Raw genomic sequence first — 25043 nt, forward strand, 5'->3', positions numbered from 1 at the left:
GTAACCTAGTGTTTAATAAACCCAAAGATTCTGGCTTAAATGTAAGTATTAGACAAAAATTGTTGGTTAAACTGAAAAATAATATGGCAGAAATTAGTCATTGACCAACCCTATAACAAGATAAGGTCGAAATGGGTTGGTAATTTAAAGACAAAGGATTACACTATAAGCAAATTAGGAGAACAAAAGATAATCTACTTCTCTAATCTGTAAAAGGAAAAACTCAAGCCAAAGAAGAGCTGAAGAAAGAAGAGGGCCTAAATTCTGAAAAGGTATACTTAAAACTCGGTGTGATTGATGAGATAATGATTCTCTAGCTAAGCACATACTTAATGTGGTACTTAATGTGATGTAATGATGTAATGTTCTACAGCTGGTATGTGCTTAGTGTGGTGTAGTGATGTACAAATACTTGTACTCAAGTATTTAAAGGCTGGGACAACTGGGAACTCTCAGCCACCTACACGAGGGAAGATGCCAGATTCCAGACTCCATCTTTGACCAGGCACGTGGCAGCTCTCCTGCCTCCTTCACTCCTCCACTAAAGACCAAGGACTCAGGCTGATCCTGAGGTCCTCCAGAGAGCTAGCATAGACATTACAAAAGAATATTATGAAATGCAAAATGGGTAATTTTAAATACATTAAATTTTTTAAAAATCATACAAATCAAATCAATACAACCAAGATTAGAGGGAAAGAGAAATTTAGGGAAAAGTTTTTTACAGCCAGTGTTCTGCTAAAGACCTCATTTCTAAAATATATAAAGAATTGAGTCAAATTTATAAGAATACAAGTGATCCCCCAATTTGATCTTGGCCCAAGGTCAAAGGATATGAACAGACAATTTTCAGATGAAGAAATTAAAGCCATTTCTGGTCATATGAAAAATGCTCTAAATTACTATTATTTAAAGGTATACAAATTAAGACAATTCTGAGATACAACCTCACACATCTCAGACTGGCTAAGAAAACAGGAAAAGATAATGATGAATATTGGAGGGGATGTGGGAAAACTGGAACATTAATTAATTGGTAGACTTGTGAACTGATCCAATCATTCTGGAGAGTAACTTGTAACTATAACCAAAAGACTATAAAACTGTACATGTCTTTTGATCCAGCAGTGTCATTATTATGATAACATTATGATGATGATGATGATGATGATGATGAGCAGGCTGTTTTCAGAAAAAACTTGGACTTACATGAACTGATGATGAGTGAAGCAAGCAATAGAAGAACATTATACACAGTAACAGCAAGATTATATGATGATTAACTATGATAGATTTAGCTCTTTTCATAAATACAATGATCCAAGACAATTCCAATAGACTTGGGATGGTAAATGACATCTTCATCCAAGAGAGAATTATAGGCACTAAATGTGGATTGAAGCATACTATTTTCACCTTTTGGGGGAATTGCTTTTTCTTTCTTATGGTTATCCCTTTTGTTCTGATTTTATTTTCACACTCTAATATAAAAATGTTTAAAATGACTGCACATATATAACCTATATCAGATTACTTGCTGTCTTGGGAAGGGGGGAGGTAAGGGAGGGAATAAAAATATTGGAACTCAGAATCTTACAAAAATAAATGTTGAAAACTATCTTTAGATGTAATTGGGGAAATAAAATATTATTGAATAAAATAAAAAAATAAAGTTCACAGGCAGAAACGAATATTGTTCTAGATGTCAATCAGTTAATGGTCACTTATTAAACATCTTTTATATGCTAGACATTGATAAGCACTAGGGTTACAAATACAAAAATTAAAGTATCTCCCTCCAGGAGATTAATCTAATGGGAGATGACAAAACATAAAAGAAAGCTGAAAAAATGGGGAGGGATAGGAATGAAAGTGTATGATAAAGAAGTCAAAGGAAATGAGGAGATGGCCAGCCTGGACGGCTCCCCTTAAAAGGAGGTTTGGAAAGGAGTTCCTTTCTCCATCCTCCATTTAAAAGAGTCTCAGAAGTAGAGGGAACTGATGAGGTGGAACTACTATAGCTGATCTGATTTGATCTTGCAACATGATGAAGTTCCTGATAAAGATAATTCCTAGGGTCACTACAGAGAAGTCCAAAGGAGTAGCTTTCCTGAATGAGAAATGAAAATTATGTGATTGCCAGAAAACACAGGTTTCCCTCTGTGTGTATATGTCTATATGTGTGTGTGTGTATACATATATATGTATATATGTGTTTATACGTAGGTAAATATGGATATATATGTACATTCTGAATAATCACGTTTTCCTGGCAGTTAGGTTATAGAGAAGTTAAAGACAGTATTTCTAGCTGGTCCTTTTCTTGGAGCCCAAATGGAATAGAGAAAGCTATCTGCTTCTGAAAAGAGATAAAAGAAGGTAGTAAATTTCTCAGTTTATAAGACATCTCATAAAGCTGACTGTTGACCTGCTACCTATCAAATTTTCCTCAGTTAGTCATTAACCCACCAGTCTAGAGCCCATAAATACAGGAGAGTTTACAGAATGAAACTGCTAAACTGCTAAAAAGTAGTATCCATCAGATTTAGCACTGGTACAGCCTGAAAGCTGATTAAAAGTGCTTTAAAGTCCAGTGACTAGATCTGAATGATAATTAGATGTTAAGCTTTCTCTCCAGATCTTTCTCAATAAGCTTTTCCTAAACCATAAAGCTCTGCCTAGGAGGTTTAAGCTTGAGAACAATAAGCACACAGGGGGAACAAGGTAGATCAATGATTAAGCCATGAAAGAATGCTCCTATTCAAGGTCAGTAGCATTGAGTGCTATGCTAAATGACCAATTCAAGAGGTGCTAGAAGTAGTCTTGTGTCAGTTGCCTAAAAGCATTTTTGATTAGCTGTGGACAGCGGGAAAGCTCTTCCATTCCTCAAAAAATTGATCAGAATAGTGACAAAAGGAAAGAAAGTAGCTAAAGGAGTTGTAAAAACCTAAAATTTTCTATAGGTCTTCTAAGTTTACAAGTTCTTCACATCTCAGCATGGCAGCTACTGCAAATATATATCTTCCTACTCCTGTTGATATGCTCCAGGCATCTCATTTCTTAGTAGTCAACTTAGTATTTCTCCATGAAATGTGCAGGTAGAAGGTTAAGCATGTTGTATGAACACATGGAATTATTCTGAACTACAAAAAAATGTCCGTCCATTATCAGTTATTGTTAAATTACTTTGGAGAGGGTGTCTGTCACATTCACTAAGGTCAGGTTGATGCTATCTGTCAACCTATGAATTGGTCCATCAATGCTGCCTCAATCCAAATTTGTTCCTGGCTTTAGACTTAGAAAAAGTGACAATCTGTTATGAAACTATTTATACCTGAAGTATCTCCCTCCAAGAGCTTAATCTAATGGGAGATGACAACACATAAAAGGAAGCTGAAAAAATGAGATGGGGAGGGAATGAAAGTGTGGATTTTTCTGATAGATTCTCAAGCTCTCACTAAAACCAAAACCCTCTTAATGGATCACTGTTGAGGTCAGATAATTAGAGTTTTAATAAGCTTTCATTACAACTTTTCCTTGAAATGGTCAGAAGTTGATGGAAATTGGTAACAACAAAAAAAAATTTCACACATATACACACACATACCTGACAAAGGATATGAACAATTTTCAGAAGAAGAAATTAATTAAAACCATTTCTAGTCATATGAAAAGGTGCTCTAAATCACTATTGCTCAGAGAAATGCAAATTAAGACAACACTGAGGTACTACTATACACCTCTCAGATCGGCTAAAATGAGAGGAAAAGATAATGATGACTATTGGAGGGGATGGAATTGTAAACCAATTCAACTATTCTGGAGAGCAATTTGAAACTATGGCCAAAGGGCTACCAAATTGTGCATATCCTTTGATCTAGCAGTGTTTCTACTGGACTTATATCCCAAAGAGATATTAAAGAAAGGAAAGGGACCTGTATGTACAAAAATGTTTGTGGCAGTCCTTTTTGAAGTGACAAGAAACTGGAACTGAAGTGGAGGAATGGCTGAATAAGTTATGGTATATGAATATTATGGAATATTATTATATAATATGCAATATATTATAATATATTATTTAATATGTAATATAAATAAAATAAATTATTATTGTATAATAATGTAATATAAGAAATGAGAAGCAGGCTGAATTTAGAGAGGTCTAGAGAGATTTACATGAACTGACACTGAGTGAAATGAGCAGGACCAGATCATTGTACATGACAACAATAAGATCATGTGATGATCAATTCTGATGGACGTGGCTCTTTTCACCTGTGAGGTGACTCAGGCCAGTTCTAATGGTCTTGTGATGAAGAGAGTCATCTACATCTAGAGAAAGGACTGTGGGAATTGAATGTGGATCACAACACAACATCTTCTCTCTTTTTATTGTTGTTTGCTTGCATTTTTCTCATTTTTTTTCTTTTTTATTAATTTTTCTTGTGCAAGACAACTGTATAACTATGTATGCATATATTGGATTTAACATATATATTTTACCACATTTAACATATATTGGATTACTTGCCATCTAGGGGAGGGAGTGGGGAAAGAAGGGTGGGAAAATTGGAACACAAAGTTTTACGAGGCTTAATGTTGAAAAATTATCCATGCAGATGTTTTGAAAATAAAAGGCTTTAATAAAAAAAAATGAATGCCTGACAAAATGCAACAATACATAACAACAAAAAAACCCCACAAGAATTCTTTGTAAATGAACACATTCTCTTTTACTTAAGATGGCCCTGAAGAGAGGTATTTTGTTTTCTCAGAATTGTATTGTACACAATGAAGCACAGAAGTTGTCACATATAATCACCTCATGCTACCATCCCAGAAGTAGATATAATGGTTGTAAACAGTTATGTATTGTAAGAAGGAAGGAACTAAGACTCAGGAGAAGAAGTAGTAGAATACTAAGGAAAAGATGGAGTACTAAGTTCACAGATAAGACTGGAAGATCTAGGGAAACATATCAAAAAAGATCAAAGCAAAGTGATAGTGTACAGCCAATGTCTCTTTAGTGTACTGACATAAACAGAAGCTGGAAATGAGGCTGAGAAAAAAAATTCAAGGATAAACTATTATCAATGAAGAACAAAGAAAGTAAGTGTAGAAATTTAGTATTATTAACAGACTTGATAATTTGTTGGGCTCAAGTCTCCTCTTTCCATACTATCTTTTTAATGACAGATTGGCCCATGGAGCTCCCAAAGGAAATGAGACTCTGTAGACACAATGCATAAAAATATTAGGCCATAACTATTAGTTTTGTATTCCTGTTCCTCTTTCTCTTATTAATCATAAGAAGCGTCTTCTACTATTCTTCCTGTTTCATACCCATTGCTCAAAATAACTTTCTTATAATTTTATGTGTAGATTTTTTTTTCTCATCTCCATTTTCAATTTAAATCCATGCAACATTTATTAGCCCCGAATCTTGATCAGATGAGCAAGTCTTCAGGCAAATATATTCTTTCTCTGTATAAAATATACTCCATCTCTTGCTAAAATTAACTTTACTTTCTTTTTCTTAAACCATACTCCAGAAAAACCAAACCTTAAAGGATGACACTATTTTTTTTTACCACTAGCATTTCTCATGTGAATGTTCCTTCCCCAAAATACCAAACATCAATAACAAAGTATGATGAAAATACCCCCCCAATTCCTTCAGCTTCCTGGCCAGGATTTCGAAGTCCCTTCAAATTATTTTCAAATTTCTTCTGGAACATCAATCACCAAAACTGAATAATGGTCAGACTAAAAATGTCACCATTTCCAATTCTCAAAGGAGCCAAGCTCATCAATTTTGACTCCTTTTTATTGTAGAACAGAGAAGGGATGCAGTGACTATCAGGCTTGAGTAAAAGACTCCTTGGGTACAGTCACTTCATGGGTCTCTCTCTCTGTAATAGAGAGGAAAGATTATTTGCCTATAGGTATGGGCTTACACACTCAAGGCTTGACCCAGCCAACTATGACCTTTTCTTTTATACTCTGGAGAAAATGATTTTCCTTTGAGTTCACAGATAGATCAGGATTCCCTTTTGGCTAGCTATCTTATAATGCATTCACTAATAAATTATTCTAGATAAGAAGCTACATTTTAATACAAATACAAGTAGAGCAATATGATCCACAAAATGGTTAGGAAGCCCTGATCATGCCAACATTTTCTAATTATGATGATTCTTCTATTGGGAAGTCAGGGATTGGATTGGAAATTATTAATTTACTTCCTCCAAAACTGTAACAGAAAGTTTTTTTTTAGTATGAAATCATCTTGAATCATCTTACTAGATCCTCAAAAAAGTAGTAAAACACAATGGAAAGCTTTACAGTTGTATTCAAGGGAGACAAGACTTCAGATTCTGCCTCCTATATTTACAAGGTGAGTGACCAAATTAGTTACTTATTCTCTAAATCTTAAGTTTCCTCATCCACAAAAAAGCATTTTTGTGAGGATCAAATGAGAACATATCTATAAAGTACTTTGCAAACCTTAAAATACTACTACTATCCAAAATTTTTTGTCATTGATATGATACAGATGATGAAATTCTAAAGCTATAATAAATTCATTTTCAGTATTATTCTTGAAAGCTAAATATTACAGATATGTTCAAAGAATCATGCTCACTTTTTACTAGAATTGTACCTTTGACTTAATTCATTTCTATTAAAACTCTTATTTAAATACTATACTAATTAAAAGCAAAACAAAAATACATATACTTACTTCAGCCTTTATTAAAGATTTTAGCTTATTAATATCACTGTGATTCTCTTGGTTCTTCTGTTTTAAATCATTAAGCTCAGCTTGACTTTCAGCCAATTTTTTGGATAATACCTGTTTAAAAACAAAACCAAAAACCATTTTTCACAAATGTAGTATCTATTTTTTCAGAATATAAAGAATATAGGAAGATCCTATACATTCATACCTTTTGGGTTTAAAATATATACTGAATGAAAAAGAGAAAACATGTAATTAATATATTGATCTATCTTGATGGATGTTTATGTAACCATCACAAAAAAAATAGGCCTTTTCAAAGTATAAAATTTGTGGAAAAAATCACACAATAATACAACTAATGACAGTGAAAAAAATTTGCAGTGATGAGGGAGCTATAAAAGAGGATACTAAAAATGATGAAATAATCTTTCAACTAGATACAAAAAGATTAGCATAAAAATATAGAAGAAGAAATGTTTAATAATAACAGGTACAAATTGCCTAAGGAACTGGTTGATATTAAGAAGAGAAACAAGAACATTTTATGATTAAAATAAAGATACATAAAATGAACTACACCCAACAAAAAATAAAATAAACATTCAAATACAGAATTAGGTTAGAATCTAAAAATACAGTCTAGTTAATACTTTATCTAGTTATATAGTTTATATAGTCATATAATACTAATACTAGTAAATCCTTTAAGTAGAATTGCTCTTAAACTATGACAGAATATTCTTTTTTCCTGTCATTAAAAGAGGATCTCCAATAAAAAGAGGGGAAAGGACCCATATGTGCAAAGCAGCTCTTTCTGTAGTGGCAAAGGAATTGGAAATTGAGTGGATGCCCATCAATTGGGGAATAGCTGAATAGGTTAGCATGTATGAATATAATGTAAAATTATTGTTCTATAAGAGATGATGAGTTGGCTGATTTTAGAAAAGCCTGGAAAGACTTACATGAACTGATGCTTAAGTGAAGGGAGCAGAACTATTATGTGATGATAAACTAGATAAGCTTAGTTCTTCCCAGCAATGAGGTGATCTAAGACAATTCCAATAGACTTGGGATTGAAAATACCATCTACATTCAAAGAGAGAACTATAGAAACTGAATGTGGATCAAAGCATACTATTTTCACCTTTTTTTGTTTGTTTGCTTTTTCTTTCTTGTGGTTTTTCCGATTTTGTTTGGTCTGATATTTCTTGCACAACATGCAAATATGGAAACGTTTAAAAGACTGTACATGTTTCACCTATATCAGATTGCTTGCTGTCTTGGGGAGAGAGGAGGTAAAGGATAGAGGGAGAAAAAAAATTGGAACACAAAATCTTACAAAAATGAAAGTTGAAAACTATCTTTACATATATTTGGAAAAATAAAATACTATTGAGAAAAAAGAAAAGAAAAGAAAAAAGGATCTCCATTTACTAAGACATCTGCATATCCTACCTTACAGAGTTTTTTCTTACTTTTTAATAGAAAATAGTAGTTCACTGTCATTCCTGTCACATCATCTGGTTTTCATTGAAAAAGTAAGTGGAGACTAGTTATGAGCAAAGGTCTAAATCAAACCACATTTTCTTAATCCTAATTTATGTAATTCTGACCTACATTTTGCAATTAAGATAAAAACTGAATTTGCATTTAAAAAAGGATTCTATCAGCAAAAATACCTGGTTTTCCTGCTTATTTCTAGAGACTGCCTCTTGGAGTTTATCATTGTCACGAGCCAAGGCCTCTCTTTCTCTAGCAATCTGAGCAAGTTCATCACTTGTTTCATCCAGTTGTCTACGCATCCTGGAAATGTCTTGTTCACACATGATAAGGGCTTCAGTTGACTGTCTATTTTGCAAATCAAATAGGGACATTAGAAGTATTTTACTGATACATAATAAAAACAATAAAAAATAAGACAATTCCAAAACATTTGAGTCTACAGAGACAGATGTGCCCCAAACTGGAAAACTAAATGTATAAAATGTATGTAACATTATTATAATTTAAAATAACAACGTAATTTGATTTTTTGTCAATTCTGTAAATCTTTGGTTCTTTACCAAAATATTATGTCAGATTTACCTTGATGCCTGCTCCATTTCAGCAATAATATTCTTCATGCCTGAAATTGTCCTTTCCTTTAAAAAAAAAAAATTAAATAAAATTTATTTAAAAATTGTTTCTGTTCAGATTAATCCAAACACAAAATATTCTTCTTTTAGATTTGATCCTCTCTCACTTACTTGGGATATAAATCTTCTTTCTACCCTCTTCAACACTTAATAACAAGTCTAATCAATTTAAGTACATAAACTGCTTTGTATGAAACCCTCATCAAAAGAAAGATATATTTTGATTTAATTACATAGGACTATTGTCTCAAATATTACTGTGGTCAAAGTCGTGGGTACTCACTAACAGAAAGTTCCCCATTATCTCCATAGATAAGAGCCAGCCAGGCAGAGAAACAAAGAAAAATGGAGAAGAAAAAACAGAGTATAGCAGCAAGCAGCAAGACAGTTGTTGCTTTTCTATAGTAAGTCTGTGATATGGGCTATGGAAAAAGACATAGTCACATAAACCCAAAGACAACAAATAATGGATAAGGACTAGAATGCTATTTAACTGTGTATTCAACTGCTTTGAAAACTGGAAAGGAGTCTGTCAGAATTGAGGTTTAAATTAAAATCTTCCAACATATGTCACAATAAGTTGTAATTAATTATATGACCTAGGTTGGTATAATAAAAATCAAGCAACAAGAAAAGAGTAAGTTTTGCAGCAATGGAGATGGGAAGGCATAGGCCATATTCTTGATCAGACAAAGCATAGGAAGGATCATTCAAGATAAATAAACCATTTTTGGCATTGTGAAATTGAAAAGATTTTGCACAAATAAGAACACTGAAGCTAAATTTAAAAGGAAAGATATAATTGGGGGAAAAAATCTTTGTAAAGCTTCTCTGTTAGAGGTATAAGACATATAAGAAATTGATTCAAATATGTATTAGGAGAAATGCAAGTTAAAACAAATTGAGATTTAAACCAACATTATGACGGGCAAAGATGACAAAAGAGAAACCTGACAATTGTTGAAAGGGCCATGGGAGGACAGGCATATTAATGCACTGTTGCTGAAGCTGTGAATTAGTTACAACTTTTCTAGAAAGTAATTTGGGACCCAAGCCATCACTAAACTATGCATAGCTATTAAGTAACGTCATTAATAAGCATGAAGAAACATATTACCAATCCCATGGCAGGCAATGAACCAGAGATACAGAGAGAAATGTTATTCTGAGAGGGCTCTTACAGACAGAACTTAAAACTGATTTTTTTTTTGTCCTGCCATGCTCATTTCTTACAAGCAGGAGGGCTTTTGTTGAGGAGTTTGGGACAGGTTGGTGGATGGTAATGGAGAAAAAAGGAAAAAATGAGTATTAATAAAAAAAAATACCCTAAAGAAAATTCTGAATATACAAACAAGCAAGACAATGTTGTTATAATCATTTAAAATATGACAATTTAAAGAAGTGAACTTTGTGTAATAGAAATTTATTTTCATTTGTAATACCCCTTTTTATATCCTAAAGTTCACATTTATTTCAGTCAATAAACATTTATTAAAAACCTACAATGTGCTGGGAATATAAAGACAAAAGACAGTCCCTGCTCTCAAGTTGCTTACACTTTAATGGTGGAGACAACAGCAAACAGCCATATACAAACAAGCTCTATGCAGGATACATTGGGAATAAGCAACAGAGAATTAAGATATCAGAATTAAGGGAGATCAAGAAAGATTACTGATAGATGGTGTTTCAACTGGGACTTGAAGGAAAGTAGGAAAGTGAAAGAAAAAGATAAAGAAAGAGAGTATTTCTTCTTTGAAGGCTAGCAGGGAAACCAAGGCCCTCCAATCAAGGGGAAGGGAGGGTTGAAAGGTTAGGACTGACAAGTGAAAGCTGGGGGCAGGTTATGAGGCTCTGAATGTCAAGGAGGATTTTATGTTTTATCATGGAGGAAAAGGGAATCACTTGGAGTAGGTAACATCAGACTTGATCCTTCAGATCAATTTGACAGCTGAGTGTAAGACAGACTAGGCAGAAACCAACCATTAGAGTATTTCAATAGTCTAGGTGAAAGGGGATGAGGGCCTAAACCAGGGTAATAAAGGTATCAGAAGGAAGAAAAGGTTTATGTGAGAAATTTTATGAAGGTTAAAATTGATACGTCTTGGGAACAGGTTAGATATGAGGCAAAGGGGTTGCTGAGTTGTGAACTTGGGTAAGAGGGTAGTAATACCTTTCCCAATGATAGGAAAGCTAGAAAAAAAAGAAAAGGTTTTTGGGGAAAAAATAATGAATTCCATTTTGGAAATGCTGGATCTAAGACATTCAAGAGACACTAATTTTAGAAGTCTAATAAGACCATTGTAGATATCAAACTGGGGATTGGTAAACACTTACAGCTGGTTAAGTAAATCTGAAAATAATCAGCAAAAAAGAAAATTGAATCCATGGGAACTGATGAGATCAACAAGTGAATATGATATATTGATACAAGAAAAAAGACCTAGGAAAGAGCCTTATGGAAAATCTGGTGACTTGGATAAAGATCTAATGGACTGAGGAGTGGTCAGATAGGCCAGGAGAGAGTAATGTCACAAAGACTGAAAGAAGAGAGTGTCAGGAGAAAAGGGTGACCAAATATTGGCTGAAGAGAGGTCAAGAAGATTTGAGGATTGAAAAAAGGCCATTTGTTCCTACAATTAAGATACTGTTACTAAATTTGGAGAAAGTACTTCTGGTTGAATAAAGCAGAAGTCAGAAGCCAGAACATAAAGCATTAAGACAAAAGTGAGAGGAAAGGAACTGGAGTTAATTACTATAATTAGCTTTCTTAAGGGGTTTAGCCACAAAAGGAGGAAAGATATTGGGATGAGCTAGTAGGTATGGATGGATTAGTAGAGTTTTTGCAAGACAGGATGAAGAAATTAATATATTGATAGGGTTCTATTAGTAGTTATTATTTATTGAAAGATAATTCTGAGCACACATATCTTTGTAGAAATAAAGTCATCACTAGATTAAGTTACACATCAGAAGATTTTGGTTAAAAGTTAAGCTCCTAAGGATAAGTTCCTCTCTCTTTGGCTATAAATCTTTATTGTATTTCTCAGAAGCTGTTTGTTTTAAATTAATTGTAGAAAATAATTCTTGCAGAATCTTCTCACTAAACCAATCTCCCTATCTATCCATCGATAGATAGGATGATAAACATAAATTCTAACCAAATAGAATAATAAAACAATAGTTGCCCCACTGTAGAGAGCCACAGATAGTGATGAGGTATAAGACCCTTCAGCCCAGAGGAAACCTGCTGACAATGTCTTGTTTGGCTCTCCATCCTGCTAAGGGCTCTCAGCCTTCCTGAGAAGTCAGCAGGCGGTGATAATCTGTACTGTGAAGGAGAGTGATACCAGGTGGCAATCTACACACATAGCAAGTTGTTTATGTGGTCCCTCATGCGCAGTATATACTTAGAGCATGCACAATGTTGCTTTGGTTATATAAGGGTATGAAGGTATATAAGAGGAATAAACATACTCCATTTTTTCCACCATCCTCGGGAGTCTTACCACATCACTCCTCCACTAAGAGGTATGTTTTGTTTTTACCACCCCAGCATGGAAGCTCTAGAAAGCCTAGAAAGTTTTGTCACCACAACTTGGGGGCTCTAGAAAGCAAGACACAACACCCCACCCAGGAAACTTCCCATTATGCCCCAGCCATGCTCATCCTCAAAGTTGGCAATAGCAACAAAAGTACATATAAAAAATCCTAGAAAGCACACTGGTCAAGTGATCTGCCTTATTTAACTGAATTAACAAACAACAAAAATGATGATAAAATAATTCAAATATGCTAGTCATATTAAAATCACAAGATCTATCAGTGAGTACATTAAAAAACTACAGATCTTGGAACACTGAAAATCAAAGAGCAAGAACTAAGATTGCAACTCAAAATATCATACCCAGCAAAGTTAAGCATAATCCTGAATGGGGAAAAAAAAAAGATATGCAATGAATTGCCAGATTTTCAGGATTTTGTTACAAAAAAGGCTTGAACATAATAGAAAATTTGACATATAAGAACCAAGAGAAACATAAGGTAATCATCAAAGACCAATTTCAAGGAACTCAAATAAGGATAAACTGTTTTGTAAATCGTACATATAAGATTTTCATTAGTAATTGGGTAGTTGTAAAGAAAGATTGGGGTAAAGTTGAGTATGAGGTGATTCTAAAAAGCAAAACTATGGTAAAAACAGTAATTATGCTATACAAATGAACTGACACAGGAATTAGATGGGGGAGGAGGGCTGGTAGTTTTGAAATCCTGCTTACACTGGGAATAGATTAAATGGGGAACAATACATATATATCTAAAAGGGAATAACACTCTCCAAAATTTATAAATAAGAGGGGTAGGGCAGGGTATAGAAGGGTGTGTAGATTAATGTGATAGTAGGATAAATTGTATAAATTAATGGGAATGGGATAAAGAAGGGATCCTTGAGTGATGTGTCAAGTAACAGCAGGGAAAGCTAGCACATAAAAGTGAAGTAGAAGAGTTATCAGGGATGGAAAACAAGAGATATATACAAACACAATAATGATCAGGAGTAGAATTTATTAGAAAAAAAAGTAGGAATAGTAATTAATCTCAGACAAAGTCAAAGTTAAAAAAGATTCAAAAAAGAGAAATCTACATTATATGTCAATGATATTAATATTGTTTTAAAATGATATAAGATGAGAAGAGAGATGAGGGAACCTTCAGGGAATAACCTCCATTTTTCAGTAAAATATGAGACAAAGTGATAGCTGAGTGGGTAGGTGAAAATTATGGGAAGTTTTGGAGGGATGAAAAGGTTTGGAAAATTAGCTGTAGAAGTGGATCAGTGCATTAATTAAGGAAGTATAAAAGGATTGCCATGTAGCAGTGAAGGCCCAGTGGAAGTTATGTAACTAACTTGTAGTGGACTCAATCAACATAGTTTTGTGATTTTCTCCAACTTCATTCAACAGCATGTATAAGAATAAAAGCAGCAGATTTAAGGTAGGAGAGGAGAGGTGATATAAGGAAGGCTTTGCAAGGCAACATTGGTGATAAAACAAGAAGACTTAATAGAAAGGACTGGCTCACCACAGAACAAAGACAGGAGGATGGAAAGCATAGTTAGTGTAGTGGTGAAAGATCTAAGGGGTTAAAACTGAAAGTCGTGATGTGAATGAAAAATAAGGTCTGTGGTCATAAGGCAGAGGGAAAGATTAAATTAAATTAAAATAGGTTAAAATCAAATAAAAGAATGTCAGAATTTAGAACCTGTAAGTGGTATATATATGTGGATGATGGCAAAATTAAAAGTATGACCATCTTTCTGTGTAGTTGAAGTAGAATAGGTCATATGAAATAAAAAAGTTGAACTGTTAGCTTAGGGTGTCTGAGAGAGTATCAAAATGTACATTAAAAGTTCCCCACTATGAGAGAAATTGAAAAAGGAAAGTCTGTGAGCCAGGCACTGAACTTCCTGAGGAAAGAAAGGGAATGTTCTGGAAGTTGGTAGAAAACAGCTACTAAAATTTTTATTGGGTGACATACAGATTGAGTGAATCTCAAAGGAGAAGAAAGTGATGATAATGGAAGTAAAACCTGGAAGTGGCAATGAGGAGCAAGGAGTATTTCAGCTCCTTCACCTTAAACACTGTGTAAAGGGAGAAATGAGTAAAAGTACAATTAGTACTGGAGAGAAAGGTTAAGTCATCAGGAGAGAGCCAGGTCTTGTTGACAGCTAGAAAATGGAACAAGTTTGTTACATATAGAACAGGCATTCTAGCAAACACAAAAAAAGTGGTGGTTAACAATTTTTTTCCTCAATAATATTTTATTTTTCTAAATATATGTAAAGATATTTCCAACATTCATTTTTCTAAGACTTTTTTGTTCCAAATTTTTCTCCCTTCCTCCCCTACCTACTCCCTTCCCAAAACATAAGCAATCTGATATAGGTTATATATGTACAATTCATTTAAAAATATTTCCATCTGTCATATTGTGCAAGAAAAATCAGACCAAAAAAAGGAAAGAACCACAACAAAGAAAAAACAAAGGAAAAATACTTTTCTTCAATCCATATTTGATCTCCATGGTTCTCTCTCTGGATGCAAATAACATTTTCCATCCCAAGTTTATTGAAATTGCTTGAATCACTGAATTTTGGAGAATAGCCAAGTTCATCACAGCTGAGATCACATAATCTTGCTGTTATTGTGTACAATGTTCTCAAAGTTCTGATTATTTCATTCAGCATCAGTTCATGTATAAGTCATTACGGGCTCACAATTTCTTATAGAACAGTAATATTCCATTATATTCATATGCCATGTAGATAACTTTAGAGAGTGAGAAAGGGAGATTGAGGGGATTAGTTGGTGGCAGATGGAGAAGAACAAGGTTTGAATGATGACAGATGGGGTTTCAGAATCACTGGAATAGGAAGGATATGATCTAGGAGTTGTTGGTAATCAGAGGAATGCATTCAGGTAGATATTCATTTTCAATAGGGGTTTAATCTCAAGGTGCCAGTAGCTGAAGAAATAGTGTTATTTTTCTTTCCTCAAGGTAAACGGTTAAGCTGAAGACATTACAGAATATCCTTTCTCCTCTTTTCTGGAAGAAAATTCTAGTGCTCAATGTGAAGATGTTTCTCCTTCCAAAGGAGGCAGATCAGACAGAAAAACTGGCATGATGGAATGGTGTTATATACCCTTACTTCAAAATATTTGTTGATGTTTGTTAAGTATATGATCTAGCCCTACTAATTCTCATTTGAACTTGAAAGTTGAATCTCCAGAGACGAGAACATCGGATCATCTCTGGGGAACTAAACTTGAATTCCCAATAGTCAGAATATTTGTTTTGTTGTTTTTATTATTACTTTAGTATTTTCTATTTTCCCAGTTACATGTAAAACAATTTTTAATAACTTTTTATTGACAGTACATATGAATGGGTAATTTTTTGCAACATTATCCCTTGCACTCACTTCTGTTCCAACTTTTCTCTTCCCTCCCTTCACTCCCTCCCCTAGATGGCAAGCAGTCTTATACATGTTAAATATATTATAGTATATCCTAAATACAATATATGTGTGTAGAACCAAACAGTTCTCTTTTTGCACAGGAAGAATTGGATTCAGAAGGTAAAAATAACCTGGGAAGAAAAACAAAAATGAAAACAGTTCACACTCATTTCCCAGTGTTCCTTCTCTGGGTGTAGTTGACTCTGTCCATCATTGATCAATTGGAACTGAATTAGATCTTCTCATTGTTAAAAAAAAAATCCATTTCCATCAGAATACATCTTCATACAGTATAATTGTTGAAGTGTATAATGATCTCCTGGTTCTGTTCATTTCACTCAGCATCAGTTCATGTAAGTCTTTCCAAGTCTCACTGTATTCATCCTTCTGGTCATTTCTTACAGAACAATAATATTCCATAACGTTCATATACCATAATTTACCCAACCATTCTCCAATTGATGGGCATCCATTCATTTTCCAGTTTCTGGCCACTACAAAAAGGGCAGCCACAAACATTTTTGCACATACAGGTCCCTTTCCCTTCTTTAGTATCTCTTTGGAGTATAAGCCCAGTAGTAACACTTCTGGATCAAAGGGTATGCACAGATGGATAACTTTTTGGACATAATTCCAGATTGCTCTCCAGATGGTTGGATTCGTTCACAACTTCACCAATTTTCTCACATCCCCTCCAACATTCAATATTATCTTTTCCTGTCAGCCAATCTGAAAGGTGTGTAGTGGTATCTCAGAGTTGTCTTAATTTGCATTTATCTGATTAATAATGATTTGAAACACTCTTTCATATGAGTGGAAATAGTTTCAATTTCATCATCTGAAAATTGTCTGTTCATATCCTTTGACCATTTACCAATTGGAGAATGGCTTGATTTCTTATAAATTAGAGTCAATCTCTATATATTTTGGAAGTGAGGCCTTTATCAGAACCTTAAAAATGTCTTCCTAGTTTGTTACTTCCCTTCTAATCTTGTTTGCATTAGTTTTAAAAACAATTTTTTAAATAAAAATTTGTTTCTAAAACTTTTGACGTCCACCACAGGTACAAAAATGTTTGTGGCAGGCTTTTTTGTAGTGACAAGAAACTGAAAACTGAATGAATACCCATCAATTGGAGAATGGCTGAATAAATTATGGTATATGAATGTTATGGAATATTCTTGTTCTGTAAGAAACAATCAGCAGGATGATTTCACTGAGGCCTAGAGAGATTTGCATAAACTGATGCTAAGGGAAATGAACAGAACCAGATCACTGTACATGGCAACAAGAAGATAATACAATGATCAATTCTGATGAACATAGTTCTTTTTAACAATGAGATGATTCAGGCCAGTTCCAACAGATTTGTGATGGAGAGAGCCATATGGATGCCTATATTGGATTTAACATATATTTTTACCATATTTAAAAAAATAGGATTACATGCCGTCTAGGACAGGGAGTGGGAAGAATGGGGGGGGGGGGATTAGAACACAAGGTTTTTCAAGGATCAGAGTTGAAAAATTATCCTTGCATATATTTTGAAAATAAAAACTTCAATAAGAAACTAAAAAAAAAAAAAAAAACTGAGTAGGTCAAACAACAATAACAAAACTTTCAAGTCCAGATTCTCTCCCTTCCTCCTTACCGTAAAAGTGAAAGAAAATAGAGATCTCCTCCCCACAAAAACAAAACAAAACAAAACAAATTCAAGAAAAGCAAAGTTTAAAAAAAAAGTATGTTTTGATCTGTATTCAGATACAATCAGTTCTTTCTGTGGCTATGGGTAATATTTTTCATCATAACATAAGTTCTCCAGAGTAAGTCTTTGGATCATTATATCGCTGAGAATAGCAAAGTCATTCACAGCTAGCTGATCATCCCACCACATTGCTATTACTTTGTACATAGCACATTTCACTTTGCTTGAATTCTTAGAAGACTTTTCAAGTTTTTCTAAAAGCATCCTACTCATCATTTCTCATAAAACAATAATATTCCATCAAAATTACATACCATAATTTATTTATTCAACCATTCCCCAACTGATGGGCATTTCCTCAATTTCCAATTCTTTGTCCTGACAAGAGAGCTACTGTTAATATTTTTGTACATATAGGTCCTTTACTTTTTAAAAAAAATTTCTTTTGGGATTCATGATTATTACTGTTAGGTCAAAGTATATACATGATTTTATAGCCCTTTGGGCATAGTTCATATCTTTTGTTCATTTATAAATTTGGGAAATGGCTTTTCTTTTTTAAGAAATTTGACTCAGTTCCCTATACATTTGAGAAATGAAGTATTCATTAGAGGAAACTTGCTTCAAAATTCTTTCCCAAGTATTAATGCTAACTCTATTTCCCCCCTGTTTATTTTATTCTCTCTTTCCATCCTAACCCTTCTCAAAGTGTTTTACTATTGACCACCCCATCCCCAACATGCCCTATCTTCTATCATTCGTCTCCCTTCCCATATCTCATTCCCCTCCTATTTTCCTGAAAGTTAAGATGTATTTCCATACCCATATTGAATGTCTACATTATTTCCTCTTTGAGCCAATTCTAATGAGAGTATGGTTCACATACTCCACTCTCCCTCTTCTTCTCTATTATAAAGCTATTTCCTGCCATTCCACCTTTCTTTTTCCCTTTTCTCTCACCCCTTAATTTTATTTATTTTAGATATTATCCCTTCATATTCAACTCACACTTGTGCCTTCAGGATATATATACTGCCATAATGAGAAAGTTCTAATGAGTTATAAGCATCACCCTCCCATATAGGAATGTAAACAGATAAACCTTATTAAGTCCTTATGATTATCTCATCTCTGATTACCCTCCTAATGCTTGTCTTGAGTACTGTATTTGAAAATCAAATTTTCTATTCAGCTCTTTTCATCACAAATGCTTTAAAGTCCTCTATTTCACTAAATGACCCCCTTTTCTGCTAAAGGATTACACCCAGTTTTGCAGATTAAGTGATTATTGATTGTAATCTTAGCTCCATTGCTCTCTGGAATATCATATTTCAAATTCCTTTAAAATGTAGAAGCTGCTAAATCTTGTGTTATCCTGACTGTGGTTCTACTATACTTGAACGTTTTTTTTCTGGATGCTTGCAATATTTTCTCCGTGACCTGAGAGTCACGTGACTGTGACTGAGCCAAGTTCTGGAATTTGGCTATAATATTCCTAGAGTTTTCATCTTTGGATCTCTTGCAAGAGGTGATTGATAGATTCTCTCAATTTCTATTTTACTGTCTAGTTGTAGAATATCAAGACAGTTTTCCTTAACAATTTCTTGAAAGATAATGTCTGGGCTCTTTTTTTTTTTTATCATGACTTTCAGGTTGACCAATAATTTTAAAATTTTCTCTCTTAAATCTATTTTCCAAATCAGTTGTTTTTCCAATGAGATATTTCATTTTTCCTCATTTTTAAATTTTTTTTGCTTTTGTTTTATTGTTAATTGGTTTCTCATAAAATCATTAGCTTCCAATTTGCTCAATTCTATTTTTTTTTCCTCAGTGGGCTTTTATACCTCCTTTCCCATTTGGTCAGTTTTGCTTTTTAGGCATTCTTCTCCTCATTAGCTTTTTATATTTTCTTTTGCACCATTCTTTTTTTTAAATTATAGTTTTTTATTTACAAGATATATGCATGGGCAATTTTTCAGCATTGACCCTTGCAAAACCTTCTGTTCCAACATTTTCCCTCTTTCTCCCCACCCCTCCCTCAGATGTTAGGTAGACCAATACATGTTAAATATGTTAAAGTATATCTTAAATACAATATATGTATACATATCCATACAGTTATATTGCTGCACAAGAAAAATCAGACTTAGAAATAAGGCAAAATTAACCTAAGAAGAAAATCAAAAATGCAAGCGGACAAAAACAGAGGGATTAGAGATGCTATGTTGTGGTTCACACTCTTTTCCCAGAATTCTTTCACTGGCTGTAGCTGATTCTCTTCATTATTGAACAATTGGAACTGATTTGGTTCATCTCATTGTTGAAGAGGGCCACATCCATCAGAATTGATCATCACATAGTATTGTTGTTGAAGTAATGATCTCCTAGTCCTGTGCATTTCACTCAGCATCAGTTCATGTAAGTCTCTCCAGGCCTTTCTGAAATCCTTCTGCTGGTCATTTCTTACAGAACAATAATATTCCATTCATATACCACAATTTATTCAGCCATTCTCCAAATGATGGGCATTCATTCAATTTCCAGTTTCTTGCCCCCTTTTTTTTTTTTGCATTTTTGCACATACAGGTCCCTTTCCCTTCTTTAAGATCTCTTTGGGATATAAACCCAATAGTAACACTGCTGGATCAAAAGCTATTCACAATTAGATAACTTTTTGAGCATAGTTCCAAATTGCTCTCCAGAATGGCTGGATGTATTCAAAATTCCACCAACCTTTCCAGTTTTCCCACATCCCCTCCAACATTCAGCATTATTTTTTCTTGTCATCCTAGATTCAGAGTTGTCTTAATTTCTTTTGCATCACTCTTAATTCTCTTCCTATGTTTTCCTATCTCTCTTACTTGATTTTCAAAATTGCTTGTTCCTTGTTCTTTATAGAGTGAATGCATAAAACATAATAAATATTTATTGATTTACATTTGAGAACAGCAATAAAATGATAAAATTTTAACAGGCATAATTAAAAGTTATACATCCCAATTATATTAGATTTCAAGTATTCATACCTTGAAAGATCACATATACTATAATATAGTCACTGCTAAAACATTTTTTTTAAACCATCTTTATATTCAGGTTTTAAGCCACAGTGGTAAAACAAACAAAAAACCTCCAATACATTAATTCATAGTTATACCTCATTTTTGATATAAAACAGTATTACCAAGGGTCATTACTTACCTTATTCACCAGGCCCAAAGTAACTAAGATGAAAGAGATGACCCTCATTTTGATGAGTAAAGTCCTGTGTCTGCTTAACAATTAGTCCTTTTATTTAATATTGTTTATATTTTTTCAAAACTAGTCAGAAGAATGTATAATCACAACTTAATAATGACAAGAAAAATAAATTCATATCACTAACTAGTTTATTAACATGCTTCCTAAAATCATTCTAGCTAATGCAAAATCTGAAATTTAAATGCTTATTAAAGTTTTGGGAATTTTATGAAATTAAGATTACATTTTAAACTACTTTTTTCAACTAAGATACTTAGATAAATTATTAAACACCCAATAGATCTCAGAACATACTTTCATTGCCAAGCTCTCTCCAAGGGAAGCAATATTCTCAGATTTTTTATCCAAGCATGCTTGCAGGCATTCCTTTTCTTTAGCCATATCACCGAGTGTCGCACCAAGAAGGTTGAGTTCTTCCCGCTGGGCAATACTTTGCCTTGTAAAATTATCTAGACATGCAACCACAAAGGCGTAGTTTTTAATCAAATTAAAATTTTCAAGTAGGCTCTAATACTCTTTGTAATGAATTCTTTTTTATTTGAGGCCATTAAAAATATTAAACAGAATAATAAAATTGTCCAAAATAAAAATGTTTACCTATGATCATAGTATGAATATCAGGAGAGAGTGGCAAAACCTAGAAACCTGGAGAGAAGAATGTATTAAGGAGAAGAGAGTGATCAATAGTATCAAAGACTATTATTAAGAAGACAAGGAGAATTGGAAAAGTCCCACTGAATTTGGTAGCTAAGACAGGATGAATAACTTGAGAGCAGTTTTGGTGTCCTGATAAGGTCAGAAACTGAATTGTAAGGAATTAAGAACACAATGGGAGGAAAGAAGGTGGATATAACTGTTATAGATAGCCTCTTTTGAAGAATTTAGCTAAAAAAAGAGCAGAAGAGATACAGGATAACAGTGGGAATGCAAGGATTCAAGATGTTTTGTTTGTTTTCAGAATGGGGGGGAGACATGGATATGTCTGTAGGCAGTAGGAAATGGGCCAGTAAAAAGGAAGAGAATGAAAATAAGTGGGGATAAAAAGTTGGGATGATGGAATTCCGAGAAAATCTGGTTTCCCTAAAGAGTTACAGTTTTTGATTATTTTTAGCTTTCCAAATAAATCCTTCTATGTATCAGATCTCATGGAAGGTCCAAGACTAAGAATGGTCTGAACAATCCCTGGTACAATGGCTAAATATTACAAAGCCATCTAGTATTAGGGGGAAATTGTTTTTAATTCAAAGGCCTCCTTTATAAAGAACTCATAGCCATCCTGGTACCTCCAGCTTGGCTTGCTTACCTCTCCAAAGCACAACATGCCCCCGTACCAGATACCTCCTAGCACCCTACCCCTTTTCAGCTTCCTTTTGTATGTTGTCTCCCCCATTAGGTTATGAACTTCTTGATGGTAATGAGTCTCTCTTTTTCTTTTGCATTTAGAAAAATGCCTAGCACATAATAAGCACTTAAGAAATAATACTGAATTAAATTCAAGTGAGCCCTACTTCTCATAGAAATTCTAGGTTGAAGGTTCCCAGGGCTGGATGGTAGACACTAAACTCTTCCCAAAGACTTGAACAGGAAGCAAGTAAATCAGAAATATTGTTTAGGACAAACGTGTTTACAATGTTTTAAAAATGTGTGTACATTTCTGCTGTGTATATTAAAATCCTCTCTTAAAAATTTGCCCATGTTCTAAGGAAAAATGCATTTGTGTTAATGCACATTAGACTCCCATAAATTCTATATTTTTAACCAAGAAAGCAAATTCCTTGACTCATCTAGACAGAACTATGTCACCAATATTGATAACATCCCAACTGAGGCAGACATCAAATATTGCTTGAGAAGCAGAAACAGAGAGTTGACCAAGATCATTTAACTCTGATTTCAAGCTTATCACATTAGTCACTAAATCTACTTAGGGAAGTTTCAAGAGAATTACTAAGCATGAAGATATTTTTGGTAACAGTAGCAACAAATTACAGTATATCTAAACAATGCAAGCCAATCTCCATCATTATGTACTGTCTAACTATCCCTACTTTTTCCTAACCCAACTTTTTAAAAATCCATAATTCCAAAAGACTTGGAGAAGGGAGTGGGATGGAGTAATGAGGAAGGCAATTTTTTCCTAGATGCATCAGAATTATACCAATTAATGTATGTAAATTAAAAATTTGTTTAATAATTTTAAAATTATAGAACACATTTCCCTTAAGACTTCAGTCCAGGATTATCCAATGAGAAGTGTATGAACAGAAAACTTTTAATGATTTACATTCACTTATAATCCCCTAAGTACCTTTTTTATAATGTAGAGGAAGAGTAATTTTATTTACATTTCTTTGATTCATAAACAATTCAATTGATTTTTTAAGGATTTCCCCTTGTACCTTTTAAAATTAAGATACCCTTAATCTTGGCTCCTTGAATATTTGAAAAACTAGAGTTATAAATTCTATGAATATGTCAAAGTTTGTGGTGGTTTTTTTCTTAAATAATTTGTGTAATTTAGGGCTATAAAATGGGAAATTTTAAGTTATGGTCAGCAGATTTGTATTGAGCTTTAAATATCTCATTTTCTTTTTTCTAAAAAAAAAAAAAAAAGCCTAATATCATATAACTTTGTTTTATTTTTCTACCACCACAAAGTCAAAGAAATAAAAGTATTATTAGACAGTGAGCACTCACCAATCTTTTCATCTAAGCACATAATTTTCTCCTGGGTAAGTTGTAGCTCATATTTCTTTTTAGCAAGATGTCGCTGAGTATCTGAAAGATCTTTTTCTGTGTTTTCAAATAAAAGCCTGCAAACATATTGACAAACTTTAATTCTGACTATATTATAAGCTTTTAAAGATTACAACTTTTCCCTTTAGCTTCTGTAGTATATTTAAAGTTATAAAAGATTAAAAACAAAGATGTACATTTACTGATTAATGTGGGACTATACAGCAAAAAGTTAAAAAAATATCACTCAAAAGGTTATAGCTAACATCATATAAAATAAGGATATGAGCTGTCAGGATCTCAAGATACTGATGGACTCACTTAATCTTTCTAGGACTATTTTCTTATTTATAAAATAAAGGAATATGATTTTAAGATGTTTAAGATCTAATGATCTATGATTTAATAAATCTTTTTCATATTGCAGGTGAGGTTGGCTTCTGGGTGGTAGGTGAGGAGGGAAATGCCATACGCATTAATTACTCCTTAGGACTAAGGCACAAGATGGCCAGTATTAAATTGTGAAAATTACTTGAGAAAGTTAACATTAGACTATTAATATTTTAGCTCAAATTCCTTTATTATATCATCACAGAACCTCAGAGATGGATGGGATTTCAGAGAGCAACTAGTATGTGATCAGGAATCTTATCTGCATCATCTCCAGCAAGTGACCACCCAGCCATAACTTGAAGTTCTCTAATGATGTGTAACCCACTACTTTTCGAAGAAAACTATTTCATTAAAATAAAACAATTTCTTACTGATACCTTTAAAATATCTCAAAAATCTCATTATATATTTCCTCTCACCATTAAAGCAAAGGAAAAAAGTTGAGCAAAATATTGTCTATGTTATAACATCCAAAACCCATAAGACTCTTACTTTTTTCTATTCCAGAGGAATTTTCTCCCCATTTTCCAGAATCAAGACTGACATTTTTAATTAATTTAAGTGGCCTTTTATTGTTGTCTTCATGTACATTTCTCAAGTCACTATATTTTTCTTTTGATACAGGATCCCTTTCTTTAATTTCATATTTCAACATCTCATACCCATAGATTCTTATGCACAATAATATTCTTGTTCAACCATTCCTCAATTGATAAGGACCCATTATGCTTCTAGTTTTTGCTTTTTGAGGTTGTTTTTCTGTCCCAAGAATACTACTCTGAATATTTTAATATGTATGGTACTTTTCTTTCTATCACTGATTTTGCCTTGGGATATAGTGGAATCACTGATTCACAGAACACAATTTAGTAATTTCTCTTATTATTTCAAACTGTATGCAGAAAAAAATTGAACCATTTCCCAGATCTTAGATTCATATTGCTAAACTGTGGGAGTCTACCAAGAGAGAATACTGAGGCCACGTCAACTTTTGGTGCAAAATAAGTTTTCTGCCACGTTGCAGAAATGCCCTTGTTGAGCAATGATTTA

The 25043-nt window shown here is 33.5% G+C and overlaps 1 protein-coding gene across 11 annotated transcripts in view; it reads right to left on the minus strand.

The window, feature by feature from the left end:
* TSGA10 (testis specific 10) overlaps positions 1 to 25043 on the minus strand; it is a 91099-nt gene that overhangs the window by 10919 nt on the left and 55137 nt on the right. For all 11 annotated transcript variants that reach the window (XR_004232915.1, XM_031959124.1, XM_031959127.1 and 8 more), the window contains 5 exons: positions 23562 to 23677; positions 21159 to 21313; positions 8831 to 8886; positions 8425 to 8593; positions 6746 to 6856 (listed from right to left, as the gene is read on the minus strand). Coding sequence is in view for 10 of the 11 variants with exons in the window: in XM_031959124.1 (XP_031814984.1) it covers positions 6746 to 6856; positions 8425 to 8593; positions 8831 to 8886; positions 21159 to 21313; positions 23562 to 23677 (607 nt within the window). In the remaining variant the exon portion in view is untranslated. The remainder of the gene's footprint in view (positions 1 to 6745; positions 6857 to 8424; positions 8594 to 8830; positions 8887 to 21158; positions 21314 to 23561; positions 23678 to 25043) is intronic.

The sequence above is a fragment of the Sarcophilus harrisii genome, chromosome 3, assembly GCF_902635505.1.
Source record: "Sarcophilus harrisii chromosome 3, mSarHar1.11, whole genome shotgun sequence".
Lineage (NCBI taxonomy): Eukaryota > Metazoa > Chordata > Mammalia > Dasyuromorphia > Dasyuridae > Sarcophilus > Sarcophilus harrisii.